General features: G+C 40.4%; 1 protein-coding gene across 1 annotated transcript in view; it reads left to right on the top strand.

Annotated features, from left to right (window-relative positions):
- Positions 1 to 12177: 12177 nt before the first annotated feature.
- The window catches only part of DOCK5 (dedicator of cytokinesis 5), a gene marked incomplete at its 3' end in the record, with an annotated part of 63644 nt that continues 59792 nt past the window's right edge, over positions 12178 to 16029 (top strand). The window contains exon 1 of the mRNA XM_009580938.1: positions 12178 to 12255. Within this exon, the coding sequence (XP_009579233.1) occupies positions 12246 to 12255 (10 nt within the window). The remainder of the gene's footprint in view (positions 12256 to 16029) is intronic.

The following is a 16029-nucleotide window of genomic DNA, read 5'->3' as shown; positions in this document are numbered from 1 at the left end:
AGTTAGGGTGTGAAAAATGTACACCTCTTCTACATGCAAGCTTGCCAAAGCTTCTTTAATTGAAAGTCAACCTCCCTTCCCCTCCCCCTCCATTTAAGTTGCACTTAACTTGACTGTAGGACATTTCTTTCAATTAGTGCTTTTAGGGGGGAAAAAAAATCCTATTTGTGCTAGCACGTTAAAGACAGAACCACGGCCAAGCTTAAAACTACCTTAGCCCAAAGTCATAAACGCATTTATCCCCTTGCTACCAGAATGAGACTATGTTTTCAGGTCCAATGCGTTTAACTTACGATTGAATGCCTAAAATACTGTAATGAATTTTGATGCATTTTCCAGGACACGTGCTAATAAAACTGGAACATAAATATGAATTACTAAACAGCTTTCTAGGTGGCCAGTTCATGGTTGCCTTCAAAAACTGAAGATGTTACAGAGTGCTAGTTGGACCAGTTGCTTAAATGATAAAAATGTCTTTTTGGTACAGTACAGACTGTACCTCCTAGGAAGATCTCCCAGGAATAGAGGGGGGAGCATTGTTTAAAGGATGAATTGCTCTGGCAGCCTCTTGAAGCTTTCAGATAGGTGTCTGGCACATTGTCAGAATGTATCTAAAAAAAGCAGTGATTGTTCTGTGGAGCTTGTTCTTTGGCCACTTCTTACACTCTCAAAGTTTTGGAGGTGTTGCTGCAATAACAGTGAATCTTATTCTGGAAAGTGCTGAATCTGGGCAAAAAGTTCATTGAGGTACAATGGAGATAATAATAATGGTTTTCTGCTCTTGGGAAGCTTGGTACTTTGATCCTCCATAACAGTTTATAACTTCAGCTCTGAAGTTCTAGTACTGTTTCAGAACGTCACGGGCAAATAATGGCCAATTAGTTCTGAAAGAATGCTTTTTTTTCTTTTCTTTGTTTTTTTTAAAAATGCAAGATTAACTAGCTTAAATATTAGAGACCTGATTCTTGCAGCACTTCCATTCTCATTGCTCTGACGATGTAGTGGGGGCTTCAAGCTGCAGAGAGATGGAGCTTAATGTAAAGAAATAAAGTAGTTCTAGAAAATGAAGGGAAGGCTACAGTGCATGGTACCCGGTTCCAAATTCTTTATCTCCGTGCATCTTGTGCAGTTTAGTTAAAACTGATTTGCTTACTGCAAATTTGGGAGTAGGTTGTTCATTCTTCTTGATAACAAAGGGATCAATAGTCTTGTTTGGCTTTTTTCCTTCCAGAGTAAGACCCTTAGTTCCTAGCGAAGATTTCCTGTTCCTTGTTTCAACACTATTCCCCTGTTTGCCGTTGCTTGTTACCTGAGATAGGTGGCAAGATAAAAATGCTTTGGAATTAAAGGTCTTTGAATATGTGAAACTGTGTATCTCGCTATGCAGTGCCACTTCTCTGACTGGGGCTTGTGTCATTTTGCAAACATGAATCAATGAAACCACAGGCATCCATTATGGGAGAGTAATCTGTTACGAAGCCCGTGTTGAATGAGAAGGACCGAAGGTACAGAGGCCAATTGAAATCTCTATGGTTATGCATATTAGAAATTCTACTTGTGTTAGCCCTGCCAGCATGAGTTAGCTCAAGTGCTAGTTTCCATAGAGGTGCTGTCCAGTGGAGGTAAAGAGTTTCTTGGCAGCATATCCCAAGTTTCTTAAAATGCAGTGGGCCGAGCCACGCTATGAATTCTTCTCATGCAAATTGTGGGAGAGCTTGTCTGTCTCTTTCTGAGCACATGGATGGAAGGGGGAAGGTGTAGGAGGCCTGAGAACACTTGCACAAAAATTTATGGCTGTCATTCTGGTGGGTTACGTTTGCAGTTGATGAAGTGGGATCCCTTAGCTTTATATTCTCTGAGGGTCTATCAGCTTGAGTTTAGTGTTGATACGTGTAGGTGTGATGCTAGCAAGAGACAATGCTGAAGTTTTAACTCAAGTGAACTTTATGGTGAAGACTACCCTGTAGGTGCAGTTGGACTCCATGCTCAAGTGTTTTACTCGTTAGACTTCCTCTCATCTCTCCACCCTCACTCCCTCTGGAAGTAATGCATACAGCAGAACTCATTAGATAGTAACACTCACAGTTCTGTACAGTAGTATTTCCAAGTTTTCTTTCCACTTCCTTTGATGTTTTGCCCAGTAAGAACTAGGACAGTAATTTAAAGCCAGTGGCAAATTCACTTAATTCTTTTGAAAGTGCCACACGCTTTCAAGTTGGAAATTAGCTGAGTAGTCCAATTTATCAGGTGATGGTTTTGGTTTTTTGCTTTTACAAATCTGCTTGAAAATTCATTGCAAAAGTTACTCTTGTACTTAATGTATCCAAACAGAAGTTGCACGTTTGCAGGCTTGGAGGAAAAAAAGATGATTACAGACAGACTTGGTAAAATTCAGTCGCAATTGCATGCGTATTGTAAATGAGCATCTGCTTCTTCACAGGCCGTAAAAATGAAAACATTCAAAATCAGAGGTTACTTTTGTGAAAAGTGGATTTCAAACCTCTGGTAGGTATATGCAGTTGTTAAAACCAGAATGTAAGTACCACGATACTCAGAAGGCTATAGGTATGAACCCCTTCTTTTGTAAAGGACAACCTAAAGAGTGGTTATGTGCCCATTTTCTTCCACGTCTCTTTCTCCAAAATGCACAATACAGAGAAGTTGCATACTATTTTAGATTTATTGAATTCCCGTGATACCAATAGGCTAACCTGGATACAAATGAGATTCTGATTCAGCTAAAGCCAATGGCAAAACTGTTGATTTCTGTGGTCATGTGATAGTTGAAACAGTGTTAGGGGGTTAGAACGATTGCTCTAAAGGACAAGACTATGATTTAATATATTTTTGGGAGAATACTAATTGTTCAGGCTAGATGTTACTGCTCAGATTTCAAAGAGGCAGAATAAAGCTGCAGGGCTTGGAAGATACGCACCTTACAATAGTATCAAGCATCCTTTAACCTAATAAGTTCTGTAAGCCACCTGTCATTATGGTATCTAGTTCTTGTAGCCTCGCCAGTAGATGAAAAGGAGCAGTCTTGTCTTGTATCCTGCATGTTGAGAAGGTCACTGTGTCACAGTGAAAGCAGTTGAAGATATATGTTGGTAAATGAATGAAGTGATTAAACACACTAGGTAGATGTATTTTGTGAGATTAGAGCTGGTAAAAGATGGAGCTTTGATAGCACCAGGATCTGAGGCTTCTCTGTAGCGCAGTAGTAACAACAACGTTGGCAGCTGTTGCTGCACCTTTCCTCCCTGAGCCAACTTTATACTGCTCAGAGTTGAGTACCACTAGAACAGGAATCGCAATTTGGTGTCACTGGCTTCTTTTCTTCTGTGTCAACTGAAGGAAGGTTGGCTTGATGAAGTTGCAAGATCTTCCAGCAGCTGGGTTGAAAACCATTAAGTCAAGGACCACCTTCCAGACCCAACAAGCAGTGTGTTGTCATCTTTTTGCACTTGGAAGCTGCTTTTGGCACTCGAGTTCCAAGTTGGGTACTCCTGCATCTGTTCATTCCACTTGAACACTGACATGCTATTGCATGTTGTTTAGTTTGAATCAGCCAGACCTGAAACAGACTGTAGCCTTAAAAACTGTTTTACACTGTGGCTAATGCTTCGTTATTTTATCTTCCCTTTTTATGTTTGAACACTGTTAGGCGGGCACCATTCTCACTGACTGCAGGAAGGAGATGCACGCTGGTAATGCAGTGGGAGCAAAAGCCAAGGGCATTCCTCTGAACCACAGCCTAGGTAATCTTGCAGACAACCTTAAATGGTTGTTGTAGAAAGATGTATCAAGGCAACCTGATAAAAGTTCACAAAAGTGTGAATCTTCAAGAACAGCGGCTAGGCTGTTTTCTTTTTCCATCTGTGTATCTGCAAAAGGGGACATTTCATGATGTTCCAAGGAGACTGGAATTGCAGGTCTAGTTTGTTTGGTTTTGGGTTTTTCTTAATCAAGCACCGGATTAAGTAGGCTGTAGTATATTCAGGAGCAGGTTGGCTCCTACACTGCTAGTACTGATTTATTTCTCCATTGGCTCACAGCACTCCCTCTTACTCCAGACATAAGCCGAGACAGCTAATGTAGATTAATTCTTTATCTGAGCTTAAAATCCCTAAGGGCCCTTTAGAGTGAAAATGATAAAAGGAAGTAGAGAGCCTAGTGAAGAAAATTACACAGCTAACGATTTGTGTATGCGTTACCCATACGTAAAATAAAATGCGCACTTACTATTATGTACTGTGACTCTGCTATGCATTATTCTGGTACATGATTTCAGGAAAATGGTGTAGAAAATTACTGCGTGTGTAAAAACAGCAGAGCTTTAAACACCACGTTGAGATGGGTATAAGGGAAAATTGGACTTTGGGAGATGGGGGGGTATTTGTGTAACTTTTGAGGTCAGAGTGGGTTATTGCAAATCCTAGCAGCTCTGAATTGAGTTGATTCTTTAGTCAGCAGGTGAAGTCAGAGTGGGTTCTACCGTAGCAGAATTTTGCCCAGAGTGTCTGTATGAATGCCTGTGTAAGTGTATTTGGAGAGACTTGTTTTCTGGTGGTTTTACTACTGTAGGTTTTCTTTGCCGTTGGTTTCCATGGCCTAGTTGTAAGGAGGAGGCAGAGGGGCCGAGACTTTAAAGTTCTTCTGTTTGGGCAAAATGTGGAGCTACTTTAAAATGTGCGCATAATGACAGAAAGAGAGAGATTTCAAGATTTTTTCCAAGTGTCTATCTGCTCATATACAGCGAAGTCTGGGTTAGTATGCTGTAACGCTATAACCAATGCACCATAGCCTCGCTCTGCTGGCCACTGACATAAAAGTAAGTCCAGAAAAGTCACTGGTCATCAAGAAAACTTATTCTAGAGTCTCATCGGTATAACAGAGCATTTCTGTGCAGTACATATCACAGAAGAAGCTACAGTTTGGCTGCTTCTACCCTAAGCACACTTACAGAGAGACAAAATAGCTATGCTGTGACGACATTATTACTGGTATCGTAATCAGTGTATGTTTAGGATGTATAGCTCTGTCCTGTATTGCAGTATATATGCACTCTGAGAACAGAATCTCCTTTACTTTCATACAGCTACTGTGGTATAAACACTTTGCAATAAATACTTGAGGGGAAGATGACTAATGGGAATTCTGCAGACATGAAAAGATGGAGATTACTTCTTTTTCCTTTATAATCAGTATGTCTCTTGCTTCAACAGTTCTGAATCATCTCAGTTTGCCTGATCTGAATCTACTAAGAAGCTCTAATTAAAATACATAGGCTAATTTGTCATTGGGTCTGCCACTTGCTCCAGAGCACTGTTGTGGAACTGACTGTGGTTTTAGTCTGTAGAGCTTAAAGCCATGAGAGACCATTAGATCATCTAGTTGGAACACTTGTGTAACGCTTGTGAAGCCATCCATATTCCCATGGGCTAAGGTTGTTAAGTTGTTTTTTTTCTAAAGCAATCCAGGCTTTAAGAGATTAAACCATTGATCCTAGAATCTGATCCAATCTACGATGGAGAGAGAGACAGGAATAGCCAGAAGTTGATGATAGCATGACAGAAAATCTTCCCCAGTCCCAAATTTGGAAATTAGTTTGATTTAGACTGTGCAGGGCAGACTCTGCAAAATAGATTATTTGCCTATCCCATCTCCAGGATAATATTCTGTTATTCAGAGGAAATCAGAAAAATCGTGGCAGCCTTTTGATCAACTGTGCATCTGGCGGACACGCTTCCTTGTCCTTGGCAGGTGAGCAGGTAACACCCTTGTTTGGGTTTGGTTATCGGAATAGTCTCAGGTTGGACTGCAAGTGTTGGAAGCATGTTGAGGACAGTGTATCTTCCTGCTTTTCTCACGGTTCTCAAAATAAAGGAATGGATATAGAAACAGACAGTTACAGAATTCAAATTAGAAAGCCCATGCCATATCCTCCTGCATAGGCAGATGGTATAATTTCTCAGTTGCTTTAATGCCCATTTTTAAGATAACCCAGCTTAAAAATTTTAAGGATAAGTAAAAGTCCTTCCAAGTACATTCCTGTGTGTGAGGTCAGCCTGAAACAATAAGTACACAAGATGTTAAAGGTCCACCTCTAGCTCATCAGATATTTGACTCTGAAATCTAATGATGGCTGTTAATTAATGCATTTCCATCCACATAATCCTGTTATTCTGGAGAATTTGCATTCAAAATGCTAAGCAGTCACTTGGAACTTTGTAGAATTGAGACTGAATGTCAGTATCAATCAATTCAGGAGTAGTAATTTTTTTCGTAACAATCAGTTAATGTGCGTGTTTCACAGTGTTGAACCATGACTTACTTTTTTTTCTTTTTTTTGAAGTAGTCTGACGTATAAATCTTAATTATGCTGTTCTCAATTTTTCAGACACAAATTCCTGGGAAGTTACAAGAAGAACGTTTTTGCTCAAACATCAAAAAGCCTTTGTTCCTATTAAGAATTAATTCCTTGGGCAGTTCCTTGTTTTTTAAATAAAGCCACTGTTTTTTTGGTTATATCTTGGCAACAGATAGCATACCAGGCTTCTCCAAATGGGGCTGTCCGGCATAAATGCCATTTCTTCATACAGGGTTGTTGCAGCATAAAAGCACATACTTCTGGTTCCGTACAATAGTTTTTGACTCTTCAGTTGAAAGATGTAATGAGATGAAGTCTGGTTATTGCAACAGCACTGAATGCGATTCTTTGTTCAGAGGAAGCAAGGCACAGCCCTCTCCTATCAGATAGTGGTGAAGGCAGACTTCAGAGAAGGGGGAGATGGTATTTGGAAGCAGTTATCGTGTCTTTGTATGGGTGGAGGGGTGGTTATTTTGAGCCAAGTTAGAGATAACGGATCTTGCAGTGGCTGTGTTTTTCAGGCCAATAATCCACATTTCAAATGCATTTAAACAAGTTATTAGGGGAAGAATTTAATTTCATTCTGCTTTAAATTACAAACAAAATAGTATGTGACAGTTTCTGCCTCATTCACTTTAGTTTCAGGCATTTTAGCTGAGCTTCACTTTTAGAACAGTCTTGAAAATGAGTTATGGTCTTGTGGTTAAAGTGGGTCTAGGAATTAATATTTGTTTTCATCTTTGAATATGCTGTAGATGAACAGTATGACATTCAGTTTTTCTCTCCTCAGTTTCTCTGCATGCAAAAGAGAACAACTGCTACCTTTCTAATGTGTCGGTGGTACTGTGTGAAAGATGCTGCATTAGTGCAGAGATCACTTGTCCAGATGTGTACTGGCTCTTTAAAGTGGGGCCAGATGTGTATGTGGCATCAGAGCTGGCTGCACCATTACCTTCCTTCCAAGTGAATGTTGTTGGTAGGCACTGAAGAAATAAGCCTGACACTGCTTTCTTGGAAACATATGCCAAAACTCCCACTGGTTTCACTAAAAGCTAGATCAGGCTCAATGAGCTGCTGACAGACCTCTTGCAGATTAAGGCTTCTCCCAGGATTCTTGGACAAAGTGAAGCTTTGTGGGTTTTCAAAGCGTGTTTTGGGGTTTTTTTTTATAATATTATTGTGCTGCTTCTCATTTTCTGCCCCATGCATGACATTTGAGGCTTCTTACTGTTTTAAGTGCCACTGTCGGGAGTTTCACAAATCAGGAATGTGTGCTGTGATTAATCTTGTGTCTTCATACAACTGGCAGGATTCTTGGACAAAGTGAAGCTTTGTGGGTTTTCAAAGCGTGTTTTGGGGTTTTTTTTTATAATATTATTGTGCTGCTTCTCATTTTCTGCCCCATGCATGACATTTGAGGCTTCTTACTGTTTTAAGTGCCACTGTCGGGAGTTTCACAAATCAGGAATGTGTGCTGTGATTAATCTTGTGTCTTCATACAACTGGAGAGAGTGACATAACTAAACCTGCTCTTCTTTCCGATCATAATACTGCCGTGTGCCAGCCCACATCAAACTCTGTGCCTTCTCAGAAACTTCCAGCTCACCGTTAGCTATTACTCAGAGCCCGGGCTACCCTGGAAAGCCCAGGCTATCTCAGGTTTCCTTTGCCATTTGCGTAGTCTTTGCTTCTGGTGATGACTGTTGCGTGATGCTTCAGAACAGAGCAGTGTATCCCCCGACATCCAGCGTGCATGCCCAGTTGTGCAGTGCCTTTAGACTTCCTTCCCAGTCCGTTTTGAGGAATCACCTTCTGCCCTGAAGCATGAAAATTGCTTCTCCTTATCTTCACCTACATTACTCTGGCTGCTGTCATCGGTCATAAAGTTATCTGTTACCCTTTTCAAACCAGCCCCAATGTTTACCCCTCTGACCTTCCCTCTTAATGAATTCTGTAGGCTGGATGCGTCGTTGAAAAAAACTTTTCTTAAACTTACTTTCTGCTAATCAAACTGGGGGACTGCCTTCATGTAAATTAAATAATACGATCTTTTGCCTGTAGTTAAAGAATATGATCATTAAAACAAACCAAGTATCTCTTTCCTATGGACCATTTTTTTCCATCTTATCCTCTTTGTTTAGATTAAATTTGTAAGACTTCAGTGCTGCTTTTCATTCAGGATGATGAAAGGAACAGAATCATCGTTCCAAAGTGAATTTCAAGGACAAAATCTCAACTGAAGTTTAACTTGAAGGGAAAAGACTTAACTTCGGATATTCCTGCAAATTTCGGGACAAAAGGCTGCATTTTTTTTCTTCCTTTCTAGCTGCACTGTCAGGACAGACTCTGCAAAATAGATTATTTGCCTATCCCATCTCCAGGATAATATTCTGTTATTCAGAGGAGATCAGAAAAATCTGACATGAAGGATTTTTATTTTTTCATGCCATGACCATGTTTGTTATGTGAAGCTTCCTTTTTCTTTTAAGTCTGAAAGAGGTCAGATTAAATACACACAATGAAAAAGAGGCTAAGCGGTTCAAATAACTGCAGATGGACTATTTCGGACAGGACTGACTTCAAGCAGCAGGAAGCATCAGTTGCAAACAGTGAAGCTCCCAGGGAAAATATGCCAGTAATTTGTCTTTTGTAACTTTGTGCATAACCATTGGGTAGGAGATTTTATATACAGTGGCCTTCTGTTCTTGCTTAATTCAATCTAGCAAAGCAAGATACTACAAATCTTGCCTTTTTTTGATGTGCAGTGGCAGAAGCGTGTTCCTTTAGCTTGTAAATGCTGAAGGGAACTGCAATGTTTAGTTCTCTGCCTTGTGGCTGTTGTGGTCTTTGGTGAGGGGAAGGGAACTGCAGTGTTTAGTTCTCCCTCTTCATGTGGCTGTTGTGCTCTTTGGTTTTGAATTAACTAACTGTGTTCTCAAAAGAAAGGCTTGTCTGATGCCCACCCACCTTTCTGTTAGACACTTGGTGCTGCTCAGGCTGCTTTTGTCTGAAACTAAAGCAGCAATTTATGGAAAAATACAGTCTGGTATTTATATAATGTCTGTTTGTCCCAAAGAAACCCAAGGCATCTAGAAATTGTATGTAGGAATCTCTATACATATAAGCACATGTGCATTTCTAAACAGCAGCCATTTCTCATGGTGAGCGCAGCCGTGAAACAGAAATCCCAAACAGCATTTTAGGACAGAAAGTAAGGCAGTCCAGCTGTAACCACAGGAGGAAACTTCAGTAGACAGAATGTAATCAGCCAAGTTAGAAATTGGCTAAGACACTCTGCTTTAAATCTTCTAAGTCTGTTGACAGTGCTATAGGATTATTAATGTCCATAGACTGCTTGATGCCTGGACTTCACCTGAGGAATGACACCTCCTGCGTAGCGCAGCGTCCCCATAGCACGTTATGGGCCAACAGTTCAGCAGTGACTACAGAGGAAGTTTTATCCATCCACACCGCTTCCTGCTGCACCTTGGGGAGATTTGGAGATGTCCCATCCAAGTAATGGATTGCAACATCCCTGCTTAACACTAGTGATTTGGCAGGTTTACTGTAACAGAAGGCATGGCCGCAGGGAGTTTACTTTCCTTTGGGTCGGGCGCTGCACTTTTATGCTGACCTCTGCAAAACTTTGCAGAATTATTTTCTACATCTGGCAGAACAGTTTCTTTTTGACTGAATCAAATACAATATTAACCAGTTCTTTTGTCAATTTATGATCTCAGCGTCTCTCGATACAAGGTGGTTCTTAATGGATTACTCTGATCTACTCCTGTGTATGTTCGTGTTTGTCTTTGGCCATAAACATTACCCAAATTTTTTTGCAAAAAACAGAATCACAGAATGGTTTGGGTTGGAAGGGACCTTTCAAGGTCATCTAGTCCAATCCCCCTGCCATGAGCAGGGACATCTTCAACCAGACCAGGTTGCTCAGAGCCCCGTCCAACCTGGCCTGGAATGCTCCCAGGGATGGGGCAGCTACCACCTCTCTGGGCAACCTGTGCCAGGGTTTCACCACCCTCATCATAAAAAGTTTCTTCCTTATATCTAGCCTAAATCTACCCTCTTTTAGTTTAAAACCATTCCCCCTTGGGAATGTTGATGGGATTTTTACTTCTGGGCCTATTCTGGGGCCTTTAAGGTGTCTAAACTGAATATCCAGATCACCAGTCTGTTTTTAATATCTTGGCTTACAACACCGTTGCAGGAGGGAGAGGAAACTGGATGTCGAAGCAGTTAGTGCCTTAGGAGCAAAAGTCCAGTAATATTCCTGTAACCCTCTGGAAAACAATGTAATAGATGCAATGCATACTCTGTGTATCTCTGCAGGCACTGAAGTTACGGTAGGCATGAATTAGGGACACCGTGAACAAACAGTGCCCCTGCAGCGTAAGAAAATAAGTATCTGTTCGTGATCAGGGTCTATTTCAGATACTGCAGGGAATTCACATGGCCTGCCTGCTTCTGTTGGATTATTTATAGTTACAATATTTTAAAGAAAGCTAGTATATGTGAGAGAATTTCCGGTGTGGTAAGCCACAGTCATTTGTTTATGCTGGATCCTTGCCAGGAGGCAATATACCTCATCTTGACGGAAATGATAGGCATTTGATGTGAATTTCCTGACATAAGAGCTCAAATTTTTATTTATTTATTTAATTTTCAGAGAGAGTTCTTCAAATACAAACCCTCTGAAGTCTGAAGAATTTTCCCAAAGCCCCCTGAAAATGTTTGCATCATTTATTTGCCGCCTTAAAAATAAACATTGTGCTTACTTCACTAATACATTTGATTGGGGAAGAGACTTGGATATGTAAATGTAACACGTGTGTGTGTGAGAAGATTGCTGCATTTAAGATGTGATCTGTACTTAAACCAGTGCTTTAAATAAATAAATAAATAAGATAATCTCATTTTGGTAGAGGAGTGGTCAGTTCTGGCTTAGCTGATCAATTAATTGAACCATAGCAAAGCATTCTCCTGACTGCTTTATGTCTTTTTATTTGCATTGGTTTGAAAGCAAATTCAAATTAAACTTCCTCATCTTGACAAGCTTCCAGCAGCTCTAAGGAGAGCTCTTCTGCTTTGTCCAGTGAAACTGTGCACCTCAAGAAAGTTCCAGAGAAAAGGCAGTTTAGAAGTGTGGGCTTCTGGACTTAATCCTATTCCCACTGGAAATCCGATAAGCATTCAGATTAGCTTTGTCTTTGGTAGGGATTAAGTTTGCAGAGAATCTCAAGTTTTCATGCCAAGATTGGTTCTTGTCTGGGAAGAGCCTTTAGTAGCAAATAGTCTGAGGCATTTAGTATAAAATAGTGGCATTTTTTCTTATGAGATCCGATTTATGTTGTTTTGCCAGTGAGTGCTACATTGCAGTTAGTCCTGTGAAACGCTAATAAAAAATGACAATTACCTAATTGATCCATAACCTCTGCCTGAGGTAATAGTGACCTTTGCTGGGCAGGTTGTCAGTAAGGTGGGAAGATGCAGCTTCTTCGCATAGTGTCCCAGATCTGTATTCTTAAAGGTAAAAGACAAGCTTTGTTGGCTGTTAAGAATAATGGTTCTTATCCTTGCAGGAACTGATGATAGAATCTGGATATAGATATGCTACATACTTTTCCGGTGTATTATATACACAGGATAGCTTAGTAACTTTATAGTGCTTTTTCAAAATCATATTCTGCTTTTTATAGGTGCCATGATACCAGATTTCAAAAACTGATTACCTCACAGCTTTCATGATTGTGTTTTTCACCTCTCCCCCCTCCTCTTCCCCTGTTTAGCAATCTACAATTACGATGCTGCCCAAGATGTGGAGCTCTCCTTGCAAGTTGGCGATACTGTTCACATTTTGGAGATGTATGAAGGTAGGTTGCAGATCACTTCCAAGTACTTTGCAGTCATTTTTGAAAGTAAATATAACAAATCAAGGTTTTTTTAAATAATACAAATTTCAGATCTAGATTTTCAACTTCTGATATGCCCAAAAGCACAAAGCTTGCTGTGTAATATTTGTTGTATGCACTTTACTTTTAAAACAGTATTAAAAATGCATAAATACAGAAGTGGAATCATATCTATACTGTTCCTGGCAGAGGTTTGTAAAGGTAAGATTTCACCAGTATCTCAAGGCAGCGCTGCAAGAGAAAGAAGCACGCACTTCTGGCTGTTCATTCCTGGTTTCACACCACACCTCTTTACCTTGGCTCCTCCTTGTGCCAGGCCAAGCGCTTGTATATCATGTGATGAACTGATCCAGCTGGAAAATAATAATAATTAAGAAAAAAGTAGCTTTTAGCCTAAAATTAGTTCTTTGATCTGAGACAACTGAGGCAGTGGATGAAAGAAAAGGAGAAGGCAGGTCTAATTGTTTCAAAAGTAATGTTGGTTTAAGCTGTAATATCACGAACTGGCATTGTATGTTTTTAAAAGCCTCCAGTTGTGGAGCTTCCATGCCTTCTTTAGGCTGTTTCTCCCAGTATTTTACTGGGAAGTTTTTCATAACACATACCTTAATGTAAAACATCTTGCAGAAAGGAAAACAAGATTCCTATTTTAAAAAAGATAAAAATTACCATTGTGTGTTTCATATCTACTTACTAAACTAGACTGTTTAATGAAGATTTCAATATTAAGAATGGAACACAGCCATTTAATTATTTTAAAGAATGTACTAGTCACTACTTCATTTGGAAGGCTCTCCAAAATTTAAATACTCTTTCCAAAATATAAATTCAATCATTTTCACAAGCAGCATCAGTTTGAAAAAGGCTCAGCGTACAAAAACTCTTTAGGATCTCTGCTGGGAACAGCAAGCTGCTTGGTTAGCAATTTGTTCTTAGCCAATTGTTCTCTTTCCACTTCTCTTTGACCTTGACACTGGAAACAGCCAGCCAGTTCCTACATGTCAAAGCAGATTATGTTGCTGATGTGTGTTTTTACACTGATGTGTGTGATTGCGGTGAGTGTGTTTGGCAGGATGGGAGAGAGAGAGGGAGAAAAGGAAAAAAAGTCCTTATGTAATGGTACTAACTTATGGACTGGTTTTGCAAAAAGACACAAGGAAGAGGGAGTGTCAGGGATGAAAATCGCCCTCATGAAGAGGATGCATCTTGTACTTCCCAAAATGTTGGCTATTTCTTGCTCTTTTTTTTTTTTTTTTAAAGCAACATCATTGTTTAATCCTACTACTTGGTCTGTAATCAGCTGTTTAACAGAGAGGCAGTCAAGAATGGGAAATGAATATCCAAATGGCATCCCTTCTTTTGCCTGAAATGTCCCAGTTTGGAACTTCAGCCTGAGAAGATTGATTGTAAATTGTTTGGGAACGTGAATGTGTTTTGATTGTTTTCATTCACTGAGCCATCAGTGTGGCATCCTATTTTGTCACAGAGGCACCTAAGAATTACTGCAGTACAATTAAATACTTTTCTGGAAAGACAAGCCAAAAATTCAGGCCAGACGTTTGTGAATCTAAAGGAAAAGATGCAGATTGTCTCTGAGATGGTAACTCTGCTGTGGGTCTGGTCTTATTTCCCATAAACTAATCTTAAAAACTCCGAATTCTGGTATTCTGTCTGCTTGGGAGGAAATTCTCATGTCTTACCGTATTTATTTTTCTTTCTTTTGGGACATCAGCTTTCAGCTTTGTTTCCAGATATCTGTGGGTTGTGTTTTTGAGAATTAATGTTCTCACAAGAAGCTTTTTCTGTTTCTTCTCATGCTAATGATGTATACTTACAAATACAACTCCAGTCTGATAAAAGTGGGATTTTGTTCCACGAATCACTGTTCTGATCTGGTTACACAAAACTCAATTTAGAAGAAGGTTCCATTTAGCCAGGGCATTGGCTTTGCAAGAAGAAAGGCTCAGAGATGCCTTGTGAAGTCCTTTTTTTGGTCAGTGTAAGTAATCCCTGCAGCTCCCGGCTGAGGGTGTTCCTTAGGCTATCGGTAACATTCTTTAGGGAATTAAGGGGGAATTTTTCACGATTGTCCAGAGGCTCTCATGTAATGGTGATAGCCACTTGGAAAATCTTGCTGCTTGCTATTGTTCCGTGTCTCAGGATGCACAGGGGCATCTTTTGTGAGTTACCAGGAGGTTCTCAGGGCTGTTGCACCACAGTTCGCTTCCCGCCTTGTCTGTCATCTAGAACATGCCTCCTTTTTCCTCCTTGTTGAAGTCAGTGGGTATTCATTCCTTAGCTGCGTTCAGCGAAGGCTCTCTGTGTATCGAACAGCCTTCACTTGAAAGCTCTTTGTATCCTGCATCTGGGGTTTTGGCTGGCTCCGCTCTGTCTGTAAGAATTGAAGTGCAGTTTGTTCCTTGACAGCGAGGCAGCAAGGTTGAAGCTGGGTTTTGGTGTTAACAATAAATGTTATCTGACTCTCAACTGGCTGAATAGCTTTGGACATAACACTGGTACAGCTAAGCCACTGGGGGAGGTGTGTGAGAAGCAAAGAGCAATAAAGCGAATGGAAGTGCAAGCCACAAGGTATGGATGCAGTTTGGTGCGGGCCTCTGTGCTACGCGAACTTCTAATGTTATGTGGCTTTGCCACAGACTGTAGTGTCTCGCAAACTCTTAAAGTGGAGTGCCTGCAGTCAGGTGCTGCTGTTGTGCTGCCTAATGGCCTCACAATGAGAGAAAGCACCTTTAAATTGCAAAATCCCTGCTCATTTATGCTAGCACGTGCTGTCGGGAGTTAGATGCCTATTGCACAGGCTGGAAGTCCTTGGAAAGTTGGCCAAATTTGGGGTGAGGCTCTGGCATTGCACTTTTGTTAGTAAAGCTTTCTTTTCCCATGCTCTAAACAGATGCTTTGCCTAATGTTTTATAAGTCCCAGTTACAACTACACAGTTAGGCTTGGATTGTGAGAGCACAATAGAAGATAAGGGAGTGATAACATGGTAGATTGTATGTTCGCGTTGCTGGACTGCAGCTTGCCTATGTCAAGGATTCGTCAGAGGGTGATCATCACTGTAAATGGTAGCTCCAACCTGGACAAAGTACACAACATTGAAGTGAAGGTCATCAGAGCTGAAATCACAGACCGAGCAGTTGAACTAAAGGTTTCAAATATTTCTGGGGCAAGCTGTAATGTGCTGATGTCCAATGCAGCTCAAATTCGTATAGCGACAACCTGAGAGCTGTTTTCTATTGGGTTCAATAACTCCATAGTCTAGACTGTGCAGCACTTCCTTCAGTCCAGGAGAATGAAGATTGTGGCACACTGCATCTTTGTCAATCTGCCGTTAGGTGCAGTTATAAGTGGGCTTTGCACCGTAGATAGGGTCTAAATTTGCATATTCGGTGTTTTACTTTGAGACTGATTTTAAATGACTTTTGAACTGTCATAGTTGGGCTTCAAGCATGCTTTGAAACACCATGGTGTATTTATTATACATGAAGATCTGGAGGATACCAGTTTTCTTAGACTTACCTTCCCTTTAAAACTTATACACATACACCCTCTGCAAAGCCTGGCTTTGTTAGTTTGGGTGTCTTGGTCATGATACACTCTTGTAAACTGCAAAGCAAGGTATTTTTTTTCCTCCTTTCTCTGGTTGGCTGTCTGGTTGCAGAAGGGCATGAGGTCTTTGTACAAAATTACTTTTTCCACTTTATAATAAGATAAGC

The sequence above is a fragment of the Fulmarus glacialis genome, unplaced genomic scaffold, assembly GCF_000690835.1.
Source record: "Fulmarus glacialis isolate BGI_N327 unplaced genomic scaffold, ASM69083v1 scaffold2707, whole genome shotgun sequence".
Taxonomy (NCBI): domain Eukaryota; kingdom Metazoa; phylum Chordata; class Aves; order Procellariiformes; family Procellariidae; genus Fulmarus; species Fulmarus glacialis.
The sequence above is the reverse complement of the archived record's forward strand: the minus strand, read 5'-3'. Positions and strand labels throughout refer to the sequence as shown.